At 46.0% G+C, this 13,718-nt stretch overlaps 1 protein-coding gene across 5 annotated transcripts in view; it reads left to right on the top strand.

Annotated features, from left to right (window-relative positions):
• Sema4a (semaphorin 4A) overlaps positions 1-12,848 on the top strand; it is a 33,107-nt gene extending 20,259 nt beyond the window's left edge. For all 5 annotated transcript variants that reach the window (XM_047517428.1, XM_047517445.1, XM_047517420.1 and 2 more), the window contains 9 exons: positions 74-190; positions 549-673; positions 815-987; positions 2,351-2,501; positions 6,972-7,152; positions 10,001-10,119; positions 10,231-10,388; positions 11,013-11,113; positions 11,502-12,848. In XM_047517428.1, the coding sequence (XP_047373384.1) occupies positions 74-190; positions 549-673; positions 815-987; positions 2,351-2,501; positions 6,972-7,152; positions 10,001-10,119; positions 10,231-10,388; positions 11,013-11,113; positions 11,502-12,094 (1,718 nt within the window). In that variant the 3' untranslated portion in view covers positions 12,095-12,848. The remainder of the gene's footprint in view (positions 1-73; positions 191-548; positions 674-814; positions 988-2,350; positions 2,502-6,971; positions 7,153-10,000; positions 10,120-10,230; positions 10,389-11,012; positions 11,114-11,501) is intronic.
• The last annotated feature ends 870 nt before the right edge of the window (positions 12,849-13,718 follow it).

The following is a 13,718-nucleotide window of genomic DNA, read 5'->3' as shown; positions in this document are numbered from 1 at the left end:
TGGCCCCAATCACAGGCAGGGCAGGGCACCCTCCACCTGCTAAGTTCTTTCCTCCCTTATCCTCCGGTCCTAGATGGGATGCTCTATTCTGGCACCATGAACAACTTCCTGGGCAGTGAGCCCATCCTGATGCGCACTCTGGGCTCTCAGCCTGTCCTCAAGACTGACACCTTCCTCCGCTGGCTGCACCGTAAGGATCTGACTTCCAGCCAGCACGGGTCTGGCCCCTTTCCCGAGTCTCCAAGACCTGGCACTGAGTTGTTAATCAATGCATACTATGTGTGCATACTAAAAGTGATACACACTATGTGCATCACTCTTAGGCACTGGGGGGTTAGCAGGGAAGAGGACAAACCTCCAATTCTCCTGAAGTTTTCGTCTTATGTAAATAAATTAAACAGCGGCGAGCGCGCACACACACCATCACAAGCTGTGGGATCTGAGGGCAACCTGTTTCATGGATCCTAGAACCAACCCAAGGGTTTTCACCAAAGGGAACCCTGGCCAAGGTGCTCAGTCCCTAATCCCATTTTGCCCCTCCCCTGCAGCGGACGCCTCCTTCGTGGCAGCCATCCCTTCGACTGAGGTCGTCTACTTCTTCTTCGAGGAGACAGCCAGCGAGTTTGACTTTTTTGAGAAGCTCCATACATCCCGGGTGGCTCAAGTCTGCAAGGTCTGCTGCCTGGGCGGGAGGCGGGTCTGTCTGCGGGGGAGCCAATGGGGAGGTGGCAGAGGCGGGGCAGAGTTCCGGAGGCCCAATGGGAGCTGGGATAGGCGGGGCGGAGGCGCTCCCTGACTCCTTGAGCTCCCGCAGAATGACGTGGGCGGTGAGAAGCTGCTGCAGAAGAAATGGACCACTTTCCTGAAGGCCCAGCTGCTCTGTACCCAACCCGGGCAGCTGCCCTTCAACATCATCCGCCACGCGGTTCTACTGCCCGCCGATTCTCCCTCGGTTCTCCGCATCTATGCAGTCTTCACCTCCCAGTGGTGAGCTGGAGGGCGGGAACACCCGGGCCAGAAGAACGTCTGTGGTCAGTGGCTCCCTGGCTCACGGAAAGGAGACAGATAGAAAGGCATTTATTTGGTTGTCACCATCTCCCAGGAATTTCACTCATGTCCTTCACATAGATGGGAAATGTAAAGCTCAGAGAGGTTCTGACTAGTTTATCCTAACTGCCTCTGAAATGATGGGAAGACGTTCACAAAAAGCAAATGTTAAAATCAATAAAATAGATAAGAAAATGGGAAGAAATGGAAGAATACAAGAAGCTAAATAAAATTAAAGAAAAAAAAAACAGAAAGAGAAAGAAAAAAGGAATAAAGAAGAAGCTGCAATAGCTAGAGTTAAGGCCAGTGATGCTTTTCATAAGATATTGTAGAGTCCCTGGCTGCCAACCACAAATTTATCTCTGAGTTTCCTATGGCCAGGGCAAAGAAGGAAACACCATCACTATCACTAGAGAAAAATAAAGTCATTGCTTACAGACTGAGAACTGTTAACTGATTTTTCCAAGGTCTCTCAGCCATGCTCTGACCCCACCATGTTTAGTGGGGTCAGACCACCACACTACTGACAGTTTGTTAAATACCAAAGTTATCTGGTGTAAGCAGAGTCTGGTATCCATGAGATCCAAAGCTGTGTACAATGGTCAGGTTAAAGAGAGAGAAAGAGCTGGGCGTGGTGGCAGATGCCTGTAATCCCAGCAACTCTGGATGCTGAGGCAGGAGGATTGCAAGTTTGAGGCCAACCTCAGCCATTAAAGTTGCCCTAAGCAACTTAGCAAGACCCTGCCTCAAAATTAAAAAAAAAAAAAAAAAAAAAAAAAAATTAAAAAGGGGCTGGGGATGTAACTCAGTGGTAAAGTAGGTTAAATCCTCAATACAGAGAGGAAAGAAACATCTTCTGTCTTCATAGACCACAATTGAAGGAATAAAAATACTCTAGTAGTCAGGCTGTTGTAGATTCTCTGAGAACCAAGAATCCAAGGGGCCTCAAGAATAGGGCTTCATGTGGAGCTGTCCTGGAGCTGCTTGTACTGCCTTTCTTATGGGTATAGCCCAGCTGAGGCAGGAGCTACCCCAGGGCCTGTGCCCCAATTAATTCTCATTAAGGATAATCACATTTCAGATTCTAAGATGGGCCTAGAGCCAGGCCATGGGCTAGACTCAGGCAACTCCATGGGGCTCTTCCAAAGCTTATCACCATTGCAAGGGGAAGAAGAGGCAGTTGGAGGTTGCCCAGTGCTTCACATTCCTGCCACCCTCTCACTGAGTGTGGCCAGGGCTGGAGGGGTTGCTGACTTGGATGAGAAAACCACAGATAGCATCTATCCCCTCTGGCTGTCTTCAGGCAGGTCGGTGGGACCAGGAGTTCTGCAGTGTGTGCCTTCTCTGTCATGGACATTGAGAACGTCTTTAAGGGGAAATACAAGGAATTAAACAAAGAAACTTCACGCTGGACTACTTATAGCGACAGTGAGATCAATCCCCGGCCAGGCAGTGTGAGTATAACCCAATCCCCCAGCAAAGCCCCTACAAAGAGGTATACATATAACATGCATGTAGAAGCAACTATCATAATGTGATAAATGCCCAATAACTGTTTGTTACCTACCAGTCCTGTCTGGAGCTGGGTCAGTATCTTATAAATGCTGACTTTGGCCCATTTACATTACACTCAGCCCAGCTGAGTGCCACCATTTCACAGGTGTCCAATGTCATCCTACATCCAGCACAGTTGCCAGGTACCTCCTCTCCAAGACTAAGTGCACACCAAATATCTGAACGTATTACTGAGGAATTAAGGCAACATGGGCTGTGTGCCAGACTGTCCTTGGCACGTTCAACTGCATTTCTTATGTAACTTTCTTAAAAATCAAAGATATATATATATGGTTTAAAAAGTCAAAAGTTACATAGACACCTGATTTCCACAGTCTGTATATTGATTGCATCTGGTGTAGTTTAAGTATCTCTTGTAAATTGTTCAGTGGTTAGAGCTAGAGACTTGATCAGATTCAGGTTTGATTTTTGTGGGCAAGATTGTTACATTTTGGTTGTTTGTACTTCCTTCTGGATACATGCAATGTTCCAGAAAACCGCAGTGTCTGGGCATGGTGATACATGCCTGTAATCTTCCCTATTGGGAAGGCTGATGCAGGAGGATTGCAACAGCCTGGCCAACTTTGTGAGACCTGGGCAATTTACTACATGGCTCAACTGTGAATAATAAGATATATAATACAATATTGATCTGCTGGACACGGTGGTGCATGGCTGTAATCCCAGCAGTTCAGGAGGCAGGAGGCAGGAGGATCTCGAGTTCAAATCCAGCCTCAGCAACATAGTGAGGCCCTAAGCAACTTAGTGAGACCATGTTTCTAAATAAAAAAAAAAAAAAATAGTGCTGGGGAGGTATCTTAGTGGTTAAGCATCCTGGGTTAAATCCCTGGCACCAAAAAAACAAAAAGCAAAAAAAAATCCCATATTTTATACACACACACACACACACACACACACACACAATACATGTAAAATATAAAACGATTACTTTGCCTTTTTGTGTAAATTTGATTCTCCCGGGGTCAGTAATTATCTGGGGTTTTTTTTGCTTGCTTTGTTTTCCAAGTTCTTATTTCTACTTCAACCTCAAACTCTTCCTGAATTATCTGCATATCTTCTGAAGACAAACCCATTAGCTATTTTAACAGTTTCATGTTCCTGGAGAGCCTTCACATCTACCCTGTCTAGACTGGAGGCCCTCTGCATCAGCTGCTCTCCTGGAATCCCCCTTCATCATCATCCTGGGGATTCCCTGGATCTCTTTCCTGACACATATTCACATATTGTGATTGTGTTTCTTGCATCCCATGGCTTCCTCTTTTATATTTATTTATTTATTTATTTATTTTTGGTATCAGAGATTGAACAACCCAGGACCACTTTACCACTGAGCTACATTCCCAGTCCCATTTATTTATTTATTTATTTATTTATTTATTTATTTATTTATTTATTTATTTATTTATTATTTTCAGATGGGGTCTTGCTGAGTTGCTGATGGTCTCGCTCAATTGCTGAGACTGGTCTCAGCCTCCCCAGTTGCTGGAATGCACCACCACACCCCACTAAATTAAATGTTGTTATAGAAGAGGCCCTGGGTTTAATCTCTGGTACTGAAAAAAAAAAAAAAAGTTCTATTGAACTGTTTCTCTTCCTTCCTGTTTTCTTTCCTTTTCTTTTTCTTTCTTTCTTTTTTTTCTTTCTTTCTTTTCTTTTCTTTTCTTTTTTTTTTTTTTTTTTTTTTTTTTTGAGATGGAGATGGGGTTTGCTATGATGCACACCAGGCTTTCCTCAGATTTCCAGACTCCAGTGATACTCTGACTTCAGCCTCCAAGTAGCTAGGACTACTGCACCCACAGTGAAGATATGTATATTTCCTTTCCATCTGCTATTTTTCACTTGAAATTTATTTGCTTGTCTTAGAGTTTTCCACAGTCTGTATATTGATTGCATCTGGTGTAGTTTAAGTAGTTCCTATAAATAGTTCAGTGGTTAGAGTTAGAGACTTGATCAGATTCAGGTTTGATTTTTGTGGACAAGATTGTTACATTGTGGTTGCTTGTACTTCCTTCTGGATACATGCAATGTCTGACTGCCCAGTGAAGTAAGGATTCCTCTTTTGCAGAATTCTATTCTTGTTTTCTGAATATTCTAGCTTCACTCACTTTTCCTAGGATAGTGATGATAGTTTTCTGTGACATTTTTTTCTCCCTGAATAATTTCTGTTTCCTCTTAGGTTTTTCTTTGTTCTTCCCCTATTCCTTTGTTTGGTTTCTTTCTTTCATTTTTTTGTGGTTTTACTTACAAGTCTGATAGTCCTTGGCTATCTATTTTGTGTGTGTGTGTGTGTGTGTGTGTGTGTGTGTGTTTTGGTACTGTGCGGTTTGAAACAGGAGGGACTTTGCCACTAAGTCACATCCCCAGATCTTTAATTTTTTTTTATTTTGAGATTGGGTCTCACTAAGTTGCTGAGGCTGACCTAAAACTTGTCGTCCTCCTGCTTTGGCCTCCCTAATTACTGGGATTACAGGTATGCACCACTATGCCTGGATGTTCTGTTTGCTTCTTAAACTGACTTTCAAATAATCTTTATTTAGTCTTCGCTTTACCTTCACTTTCAGAAGTAGCCAGATCCATAATTCACATACTTTAGGAATTCTACCTTGTAAATCAGATGATTTAGGGGCTCCCCCCAGGGGTACCTGAAGAAGAAAATTTCTTTCTCTCTCTCTGTCTCTCTCTCTCTCCCTCCCCCTCCCCTCTTCCTGTCTCTGGGCAGTCTTGTTTGCTCATTACTTAACAGCTGCTAAGCGTGAATGCTTTTTGCCTTCTTTCCTGTTTTCCACATCACTTTAGTTTTATGACTTCAAAAAAAATCCCATCAGGTACAGTGGCATATTGCCTGTAATCCCAGCAGTTTGAGAGGCTGAGACAGGAGGATTGTGAGTTCAGAACTAGCCTCAGCAATTTAGTGAGGCTCTAAGCAACTCAGTGAGAACCTGCCTCTAAATAAAATATAAAAAGGTCTGGGATGTGGCTCAGTTGTTAAGTGCCCCTGGATTCAATCAAAAACAAAACAAACAAACAAGAAATCCCTTTGGACTGGGTATGGTGGCACACACCTGTAATCACAGCAATTTGAGAAACTGAGGCAGGAGGATTGCAAGTTTGAGGTCAGCCTTGGCACCTTAGTAAGACCTTGTCTCAAAATAAAAAGGACTGTGGCAGAGTGCCTCTGGGTTCACTCCCCAATACTGAAAAAAAAAGAAAAAAAAAAAAAAAACCTTTGGGAGGGGCAAAAGTAGGTGCATGTATTCTAACTGGCACCAAAATGGGATGTAGATACTATTACCTTACTTTATAGATGAGGAAGTTGAAGTTCAGAGAGGTGAAATAACTTGTCTAAGGACACAATTGTAGGTGACAGAGTTTGGTCTGTCATTAAGAGAAGCTCTTGGTTATGGAAAACAAAGATTCTGATTGAAGATCAGGATACAGGTGTCCCAGAGCCACAGCATGCTTGTGTTGGCAGGGCCTTTAGAGAACAGCCGGTCCCACCCCCTCATTGTTGGGTGAGAAAAAGGAGGCTCAGAATGGAGAAGGGACTCTTCCAGAGTCATGCGTCAAGTTCATGCAAAACCATGATGAGAAACACTGCGTGCCACACCACCCCTTCCTGTGATATCCTCCATGCCATTGACTCAGCAAACATTTCCTGAGCGCCCTTGTGCCAGGTCCTATGCTATGTCTTGCCTGCAAGAAGCCTCTCCTGCTTCCTGCTGACTGCCAGGCACCGTGATGCAGGTGCTAAGGAGGACAGTAGTGACAGTTAACCTTTCTTTCTTTTCTCTTTTCTTTTTTTTTTCTTCCTTCCTTCCTTCCTTTTCTTTCTTTCTTTCTTTTCTTTTCTTTTTTCTTTTTTTTTTTTTTTTTTGTAGTAGGGATTGAACTCAGAGGGGCTTAACCACTGAACCACATCCTCAGCCCTTTTTATTTCTTGAGGTTGGCCTTGAACTTATAATCCTCTTGCCTCAGCCTCCCAAGTCTCTGGGATTACATGCATGCACCACCAAGCCCAGCAAAGTTAAGCTTTCTTGAGTCCTTACTGCATGCCAAGCACTGTTCTGATGACTTTTCATGTATTAGTGCATTTCATCCTCAGGGTGAGCCTATGAGGTGGGTATTGGCATATGCCCAGTTCACCCTTGAGGAACCTCAGGCATGCTGAAGCTGGTATCAGGCAGTTCCAGAATCTGAGCTTTTAACCACTATCCTGAGATAAGGACAGCCCTGGGAGAGGAAGGCAAAAGAAAACAGTGGACGGGGGGAGGGAAGGGAGGGAGGGAAGGGGCAATGGGTGAGCTGAAGAGATGGGCAAGCCAACCTGATCTGCCTCCTTCCTCCTTCAGTGCTCTGTGGGTCCCTCCTCTGATAAAGTTTTGACCTTCATGAAGGACCATTTCCTGATGGATAAGCAGGTAGTGGGGACGCCCCTGCTGGTGAAGTCTGGTGTGGAGTACACACAGCTTGCAGTGGAGACAGCACAGGGCCTTGATGGGCGAGATCATCTGGTCATGTACCTGGGCACCTGTGAGTAAGGGGCTCTAGGGCACTTCCTAGAGAGGGGCTAAATAGGGAAACCTTCAAGTCCATCACTTTTTCATTGTTTTACAAATGTTTAATGTGCCTGGTGCTCTGCTATACTCCAGCACTGTTCTGGAAGTACAGTAGGGAACAAGACACTCCAGTCCCTACTCTTTCTGTGCTTTCAGTTTTAAAAATGTAACGGGGTGAAGAGTGAGTGCAAGGAGGAGAATTGGAAACACAGTGTATAAAGGTCACTCCTTTTTGTTGTTGCTGTTGTTACTGTTGCAGTGGTGGGGACTGTGCATGCTAGACAAGCACTCAACCACTGAGCTACACACCATCCCTGAAAGAGCCCTGAGAGCACTCCTTCAGCAGGGAATGTAGCTCAGTGGTAGAGTGCTTGTCTAGCATGCATGAGCCCCTGGGTTGGTTCCCCAGCATTACCCCCTGGGGAAAAAAAATCAGGGGGACCCCTATGATGGTAAAAAGATGGGTAGGAGTTGGACGTGGTGGCACATGCCTGTACTCCCAGTGGCTTGGTGGGAGCTGAGGCAGGAGGATTGCAAGTTCCAGGCCAGCTTGGGCAACTTAGTGAAGTCCTGTCTCAAAATAAAAATAAAAAGGGCTGAGATGTAGCTCAGTGGTAGAGCACCCCGGGGGTTCATTCCCCAGTACCACAAAACAAAACATCAAACACAAATTTGTGTCTTTATAGAGACAGACAATAAGCATCCTGAATAAGCAAATTACATAATATTATGGTATGTTAGTTATGAGATTAGAAAATCCAGTAGAGCAGTAAGGAGGAATCAGGAGTGCCAGTGGAGGTTACAATTAAAAAAAAAAAAAAAGATATTTTCGTTTCCTCCCTGTAGTGCACTGGCTTGGTGTGACATTAAGGTGACTGTGGAAGACTATGTTGTTACCGAACATTTTGCTCACCCGTACTCCAGGGGCTGGAAAAACTGCACTAGGCAAAGAACTTGCATCAAGATCAGGACTGAAATAACATTAATGTGGGTGATTTAGCCTGAGAAGTTTGATCACTGGATATCATGGGGTTGCAAGATGGCTTCTCCCAAGAGCATGCCAAAAGCAGCGCAGATGATGGCACAAATCCTGAAGGATATGGGATTACAGAATAGGAGCCAAGATCAGATGTTGGAATTTGCTTTCCCATATGTGACCACAATTCCAGATGATGCTAAAATTTATTTCAGCCATGCTAAGAAAACTACTGTTGATGCAGATGATGTGCACTTGGCAATCTAGTGTGGAGCTGACCAATCTTTTACCTCTCTTCCCTCAAGAGATTTTTTTATTAGATATAGCAAGGCAAAGAAATCAAACCCCTGGGCTGGGGTTGTGGCTCAGTGGTAGAGCGCTCATCTAGCATGTCGAAGGCCCTGGGTTTAATCCTCAGCACCACATATAAATAAAGAAAAGGTATTGTGTCCACCTACAACTAAACCAAAATATTTTTTTAAAAAGAAATCAAATCCCTTTATCATCGATCAAGCCATATTCAAGTCCTAGATTGCCTCCTGATAGATACTGCTTAACAGCTCCAAACTGTAGGTTCAAGTCTTTACAAAAAAAAAGCATCTACTTCTGCAGGAAGAATAGTAAGCAGTTCCATGGTTAAGTGTTGGTTCAGTTACTAGCAGACCAAGTACTCCACAAACCATGTCTGTTTCAATTAACAGTAGGGACTCCAGTGTCTCTAAAAGTTTACAGTACAGGCTGGGGAGATAGCTCAGATGGTAGAGTGCTTGCCTTGCAAGCACAAGGCCTTGGGTTCAATTACCCAGCACCGCAAAAAAAAAAAAAAAAAAAAAAAGTTTATAGTACAGATGCCTGCTTCACAGTACTCTGCTGTAAAAGCCTCAATTCCTATCACATCAGCAGTTCAGAATATTCTGATTAATCTATCATTAATTGGGTCCAAAACCATTCTTATTACCATTAACATGGTATCATCACAAAATACTGTCAAGGAATCATCAAATGCATTGAAAAGAAAATGTGATGATAATGATGAGGATGAGGATGACTATGGTAATTTGTAATTTGGCTTTGATGCATGTATGTAACCTGTATACTTGGTCTTGAACCCATTGTACTGAAATTAAAGAAGCATGCTGGATATCTTCAAGTTGTGTTTTAGAAAACTTACAAGTATCTAATGAATAAGTAGTAACAAAATGATTCATTGATTTGTTAAAAAATATTTTATTATGATATTTTATAATATATGTTTATATGTACATATAAAATATATATTTTAATACTCAACATATATATATGTGTGTGTGTATATGTGTGTGTGTGCATCTATATGTGTGTATATATATGTATATATTAGAGACAGGGTCTCTATGTTGCCTTGTTATGTTGCAGGCTTTTGCGTTTTGTTTTGTTTTGTTTTTTGTACTGGGAATTGAACCTGGGTTTCCACTGGCATGTAGATTGCAATTTATTAAAAGGTGGTCAGGGCAGACCTCACCAAGGCACCTTTGAGTGGAGACATTAGATGGATGTGAGGGAGGCCAGTAATGTGGTTTTCAACAGAAACAGTCAGTTGCCCGCTGCCCCATATCTATGGAGAAAGCGGGCAGCTGGGTTTCTCCAAGGATAGAGTTTTCATGCAGTTGCAAGGGAAAGTAGCCTCAGGGACTTTAAGTCATTTACAAGAGACCTCCATCAGTGGGATGTGGAGGAAAATGAGTTGTCTGACTGATCTCTACTCATTGCACCCTGCGCTTCAGGAGCATCAGGCAGCTGGGGAGGTCACACCAAGGCAGAAAGGGCTCCAATATCAAGAGGAGAGTTCAACTCTGTTTCTCTATAGCCACAGGGTCCCTGCACAAGGCTGTGGTGAGTGGGGATAGCAATGCCTATCTGGTAGAGGAAATCCAGCTGTTCCCTGACCCTGAACCTGTTCGTAACCTGCAACTGGCCCCCACCCAGGTAAGAAGGGACCTGATCCTCAAATGGCCATCTGGTAGGGCTGGCCTTTGGGGCTGGTTTGGGCTGGCTCCCTGGGCCTGGGTTCTCTGACACTCTTCATCTCTCTTTCAGGGTGCACTCTTTGTTGGCTCCTCAGGAGGTATCTGGAGGGTGCCCCGAGCCAACTGTAGTGTCTATGAGAGCTGTGTGGACTGTGTTCTTGCCCGAGACCCCCACTGTGCCTGGGACCCTGAGTCTCGAACCTGCCGTCTTCTCTCTGCCCCCAACCTGTGAGTGCCAGTCCTGGATGGTGGCTGAAGATGGCCCACTGAGACCCTTCTTACCCAGCTTCTGCTACTGTTCCTCCCTCTCTTGGGGCACTGACACATTCACTCCAAGAGGCCAAGGACCCTCTGTGGTGGATTCTTCCTAGGATAGTATGTTGCTAGGCAGTTTTGAAGCTGTTCTAGCCATCCTAGGCTCTTCATCCTCTCCTCTATTCTGCCTAGTCTCCCTGACCCACCCTTTTCCCCTCTGCATTTCCCTCCCTTCCTTCTCCTGTTCCTTACCTTTTTTTGTTGTTGCGGGGTAATTCTGGAGTTTAAAAATCCAGGGGTGCTTTACCACTGACCTATATCCCCAGTCCCTCCCTGCTTTTTTTGGTACCTGGGATTGAATCCAGGGCTGCTTAACCACTGAGCAACATCCCCAGCCCTTTTTATTTTTAATTTTTGAGATGGTCTCACTAAACTGGTTAGGGCCTTGCTAAGTTTTTGAGGCTGGCCTTGAACTTGAGATCCTCCTGCCTCAGCTTCCTGAGTGGCTGGAATTACAGGTGTGCACCACATGCGTGGCTTCCTGTTCCCATTTTTGTCTGTTTCAAGGGATGACTTTTACTTGCTATGTCTTTTCAGGAATTCCTGGAAGCAGGACATGGAGCATGGGAACCCAGGGTGGGCATGTGCCAATGGCCCCATGGGCAGGAGCCACCGGCCTCAGAGCCGTCCGCAAATCAGTGAGTGTGGGACCAGGGGGGGCTCCAGGGTTCTGGAGGACTTCTGAATGGGTGGGCATTCCTGCTCCATGCCTGACTTAAGACCTGACCTCCAGAGTTGGGATAGATCTGGGTCCTGGCTGTAGGGAGAAACAGCAGGAATTCTGAGCTGGAAACTAAACTGGGATTCAGGTTGAGACGGAAGTTGGATTTGGTGTCAGAGTTGGAATTAGAAGGACTGAAGGTGTGTTTGAGATCCAGGAGGAAGACAGACAAGGGGTGACCACTGAGTTTGAAAGTTGAAATAGAAGCTGGTGATGAGAGTGGGGGTCTAGGTGTACGCTAGAGACTCTCCTGTCTTCCTTCTTCCCTGCTTCCTTAACTGTTTTGGCCTTTCCTTGTCTTCCAGTTAAAGAAGTCCTGGCTGTCCCCCACTCCATCCTGGAGCTCCCCTGCCCCCACCTGTCAGCACTGGCCTCTTACCACTGGAGTCACGGCCTGGCAGCAATCCCAGAAGCCTCTTCCACAGTCTACAATGGCTCCCTCTTGTTGTTGCCCCGGGATGGAGTTGGGGGCCTCTACCAGTGTGTGGCCACTGAAAACAGCTTCTCATACCCTGTGGTCTCCTATTGGGTGGACAGCGAGGAACAGTCCCTGGCCCTGGATCCTGAACTGGCGGGCATTCCCCGGGAGCGAGTGGAGGTCCCGCTGACCCGGGTCGGTGGTGGGGCTGCCATGGTTGCCCAGAGATCCTACTGGCCTCACTTTCTCATTGTCACTGTTCTGCTCGCCTTAGTGCTTTCAGGAGCCCTCATTGTCCTCCTTGCCTCCCCACTGGGAGCTCTCCGGGCTCGGGGCAAGGTCCCGGGCTGTGGGACCCTGCCCCCTGGGGAGAAGGCCCCACTGAGCAGGGAGCAGTGCCTCCAGCCCCCCAAGGAATGCAGGACCTCTGCCAGTGATGTGGACGCTGACAACAACTGTCTGGGCACTGAGGTGGCTTAAACTCTGGGCACAGGCTAGAGCTGTTGAGTAGAGCAGGCTCCTGGCCATGCTGACTGGGAGACCCTGAGCAGAGCACCCTGATTAGGGTGGGAGTAGCGCAAAAGACCATCTTCCTTCCATGACTGGAGCTTCTCCTGCCACTAAGTGCCACCAATGGCATCCCGAGGGGCCGTTCATGGCAGCCTGTCTTGCATGGAACTCCCTTCTACCAAGCCAGGGGCTCTCTCACGGGAGACTGCCCCCAGGCCTGCACCTATGACGAGAGGACCTGGAGAGGATCTTACACTTCTGGCCATTCCAGGGACCCTCCAGAAACATACAGTTCCAGGAGATATGGAAAAACTGTTCCAGGACCCTGTGGTCATGGACACCGAACATCAAAATGACCCTAAACTAAGACTCTGCTCCTGGAAACTCTACCTTGAAAGCAGCTACCACCTGGATACCAACCCTCCCTTCTCCCAGGGGTCTCCAGGATTCTCTAGGGAGCTTCCCATTCCTGCTCCCCTTACCAACCATGCACCACTGACTCTAGGAAGTCTTACCTAAAGTCTGACCAGCTTCCCTCTTGCTTTTATTCAGGTAGATTGTGTTCTTTCTGCCCTGGCTAGAAGGGCAGGGGTAATCTGAGCCTTGTTCACTCCTTTACCCTGGATGACCTCTTGACCTCTGACCTCTCCCCTTCCCTATGTTTTGAGATTCTGAACACTGCTTGTCACAGACAGTTTATTTTTTATTAAAAAGACAAAGCTCATGACTGGTGCTGTTTTTGGAGGAACAGAATGTTCCCACAGAGGAGAGCCAGGATGTGCAGCGAGAGGTCTGAGAACAGTAGGGAGGACCCACAACTGGGTTTGTGGGCTGATTGCTCTCTTGGACACCTGAGTAGCTCTGCTGCCTGCCCAGAGCCCTCCCCTTCACTCTGGGTGTTGCTAGGGAGCACCTTGAACCTTGCCTGCAGCACCCACCACAGTTGGTGTTGACCAGCCTCAGCTTGTGTCTGCTAGACAGGTGACTCCTTGTCATTACTGACTCCCTTGTAGGGCACCCACAGTTGCCATCCCCAGCTCTCCCACATTTCTCGTGACTCCAGCTCAGCCCCCTGAGCTGCAGTTGGCTTCAATTCTTGGTAGACGAATTTATAGAAAGACTGTGCAGCCACCTCCACACACTATTTGTGTGTGTTTGTGGTACTGGAGTTTAAACCCAGGGGCACTTAACCACAGAGCCACATCCCCAGTCCTTCTTATGTTTTTTTTAAATTTTGAGACAGGGTCTCACTAAGTTACTTAGGGACTCGCTAAGTTGCCCAGGCTGGCTTTGAATTTTTGATCCTCCTTCCTCAGCCTCCCAAGCTGCTAGGATTACAGGCATTGTACTTGGCTTGACCTCACATTTTGACCAAACTATTCTCACAACTCTCTTCTACTATAGGTTCTTATTTATTTATTTATTTATTTATTTAGCAGTCCTGGTAATTGAACCCAGTGATGCTTTACCACTGAGCTACATCCCCAGCCTTTTTGTTGTCTTGTTTTGTCTTGTATTTTGGTACTGGAGATGGAACCCAGGGGTACTCTACCACTGAGCCACATCTCCAGTCCTTTTTATTTTTTATTTTGAG

The sequence above is a fragment of the Sciurus carolinensis genome, chromosome 1 (genome assembly GCF_902686445.1).
Source record: "Sciurus carolinensis chromosome 1, mSciCar1.2, whole genome shotgun sequence".
In the NCBI taxonomy this organism is placed as follows: Eukaryota; Metazoa; Chordata; class Mammalia; order Rodentia; family Sciuridae; genus Sciurus; species Sciurus carolinensis.
The sequence above is the reverse complement of the archived record's forward strand: the minus strand, read 5'-3'. Positions and strand labels throughout refer to the sequence as shown.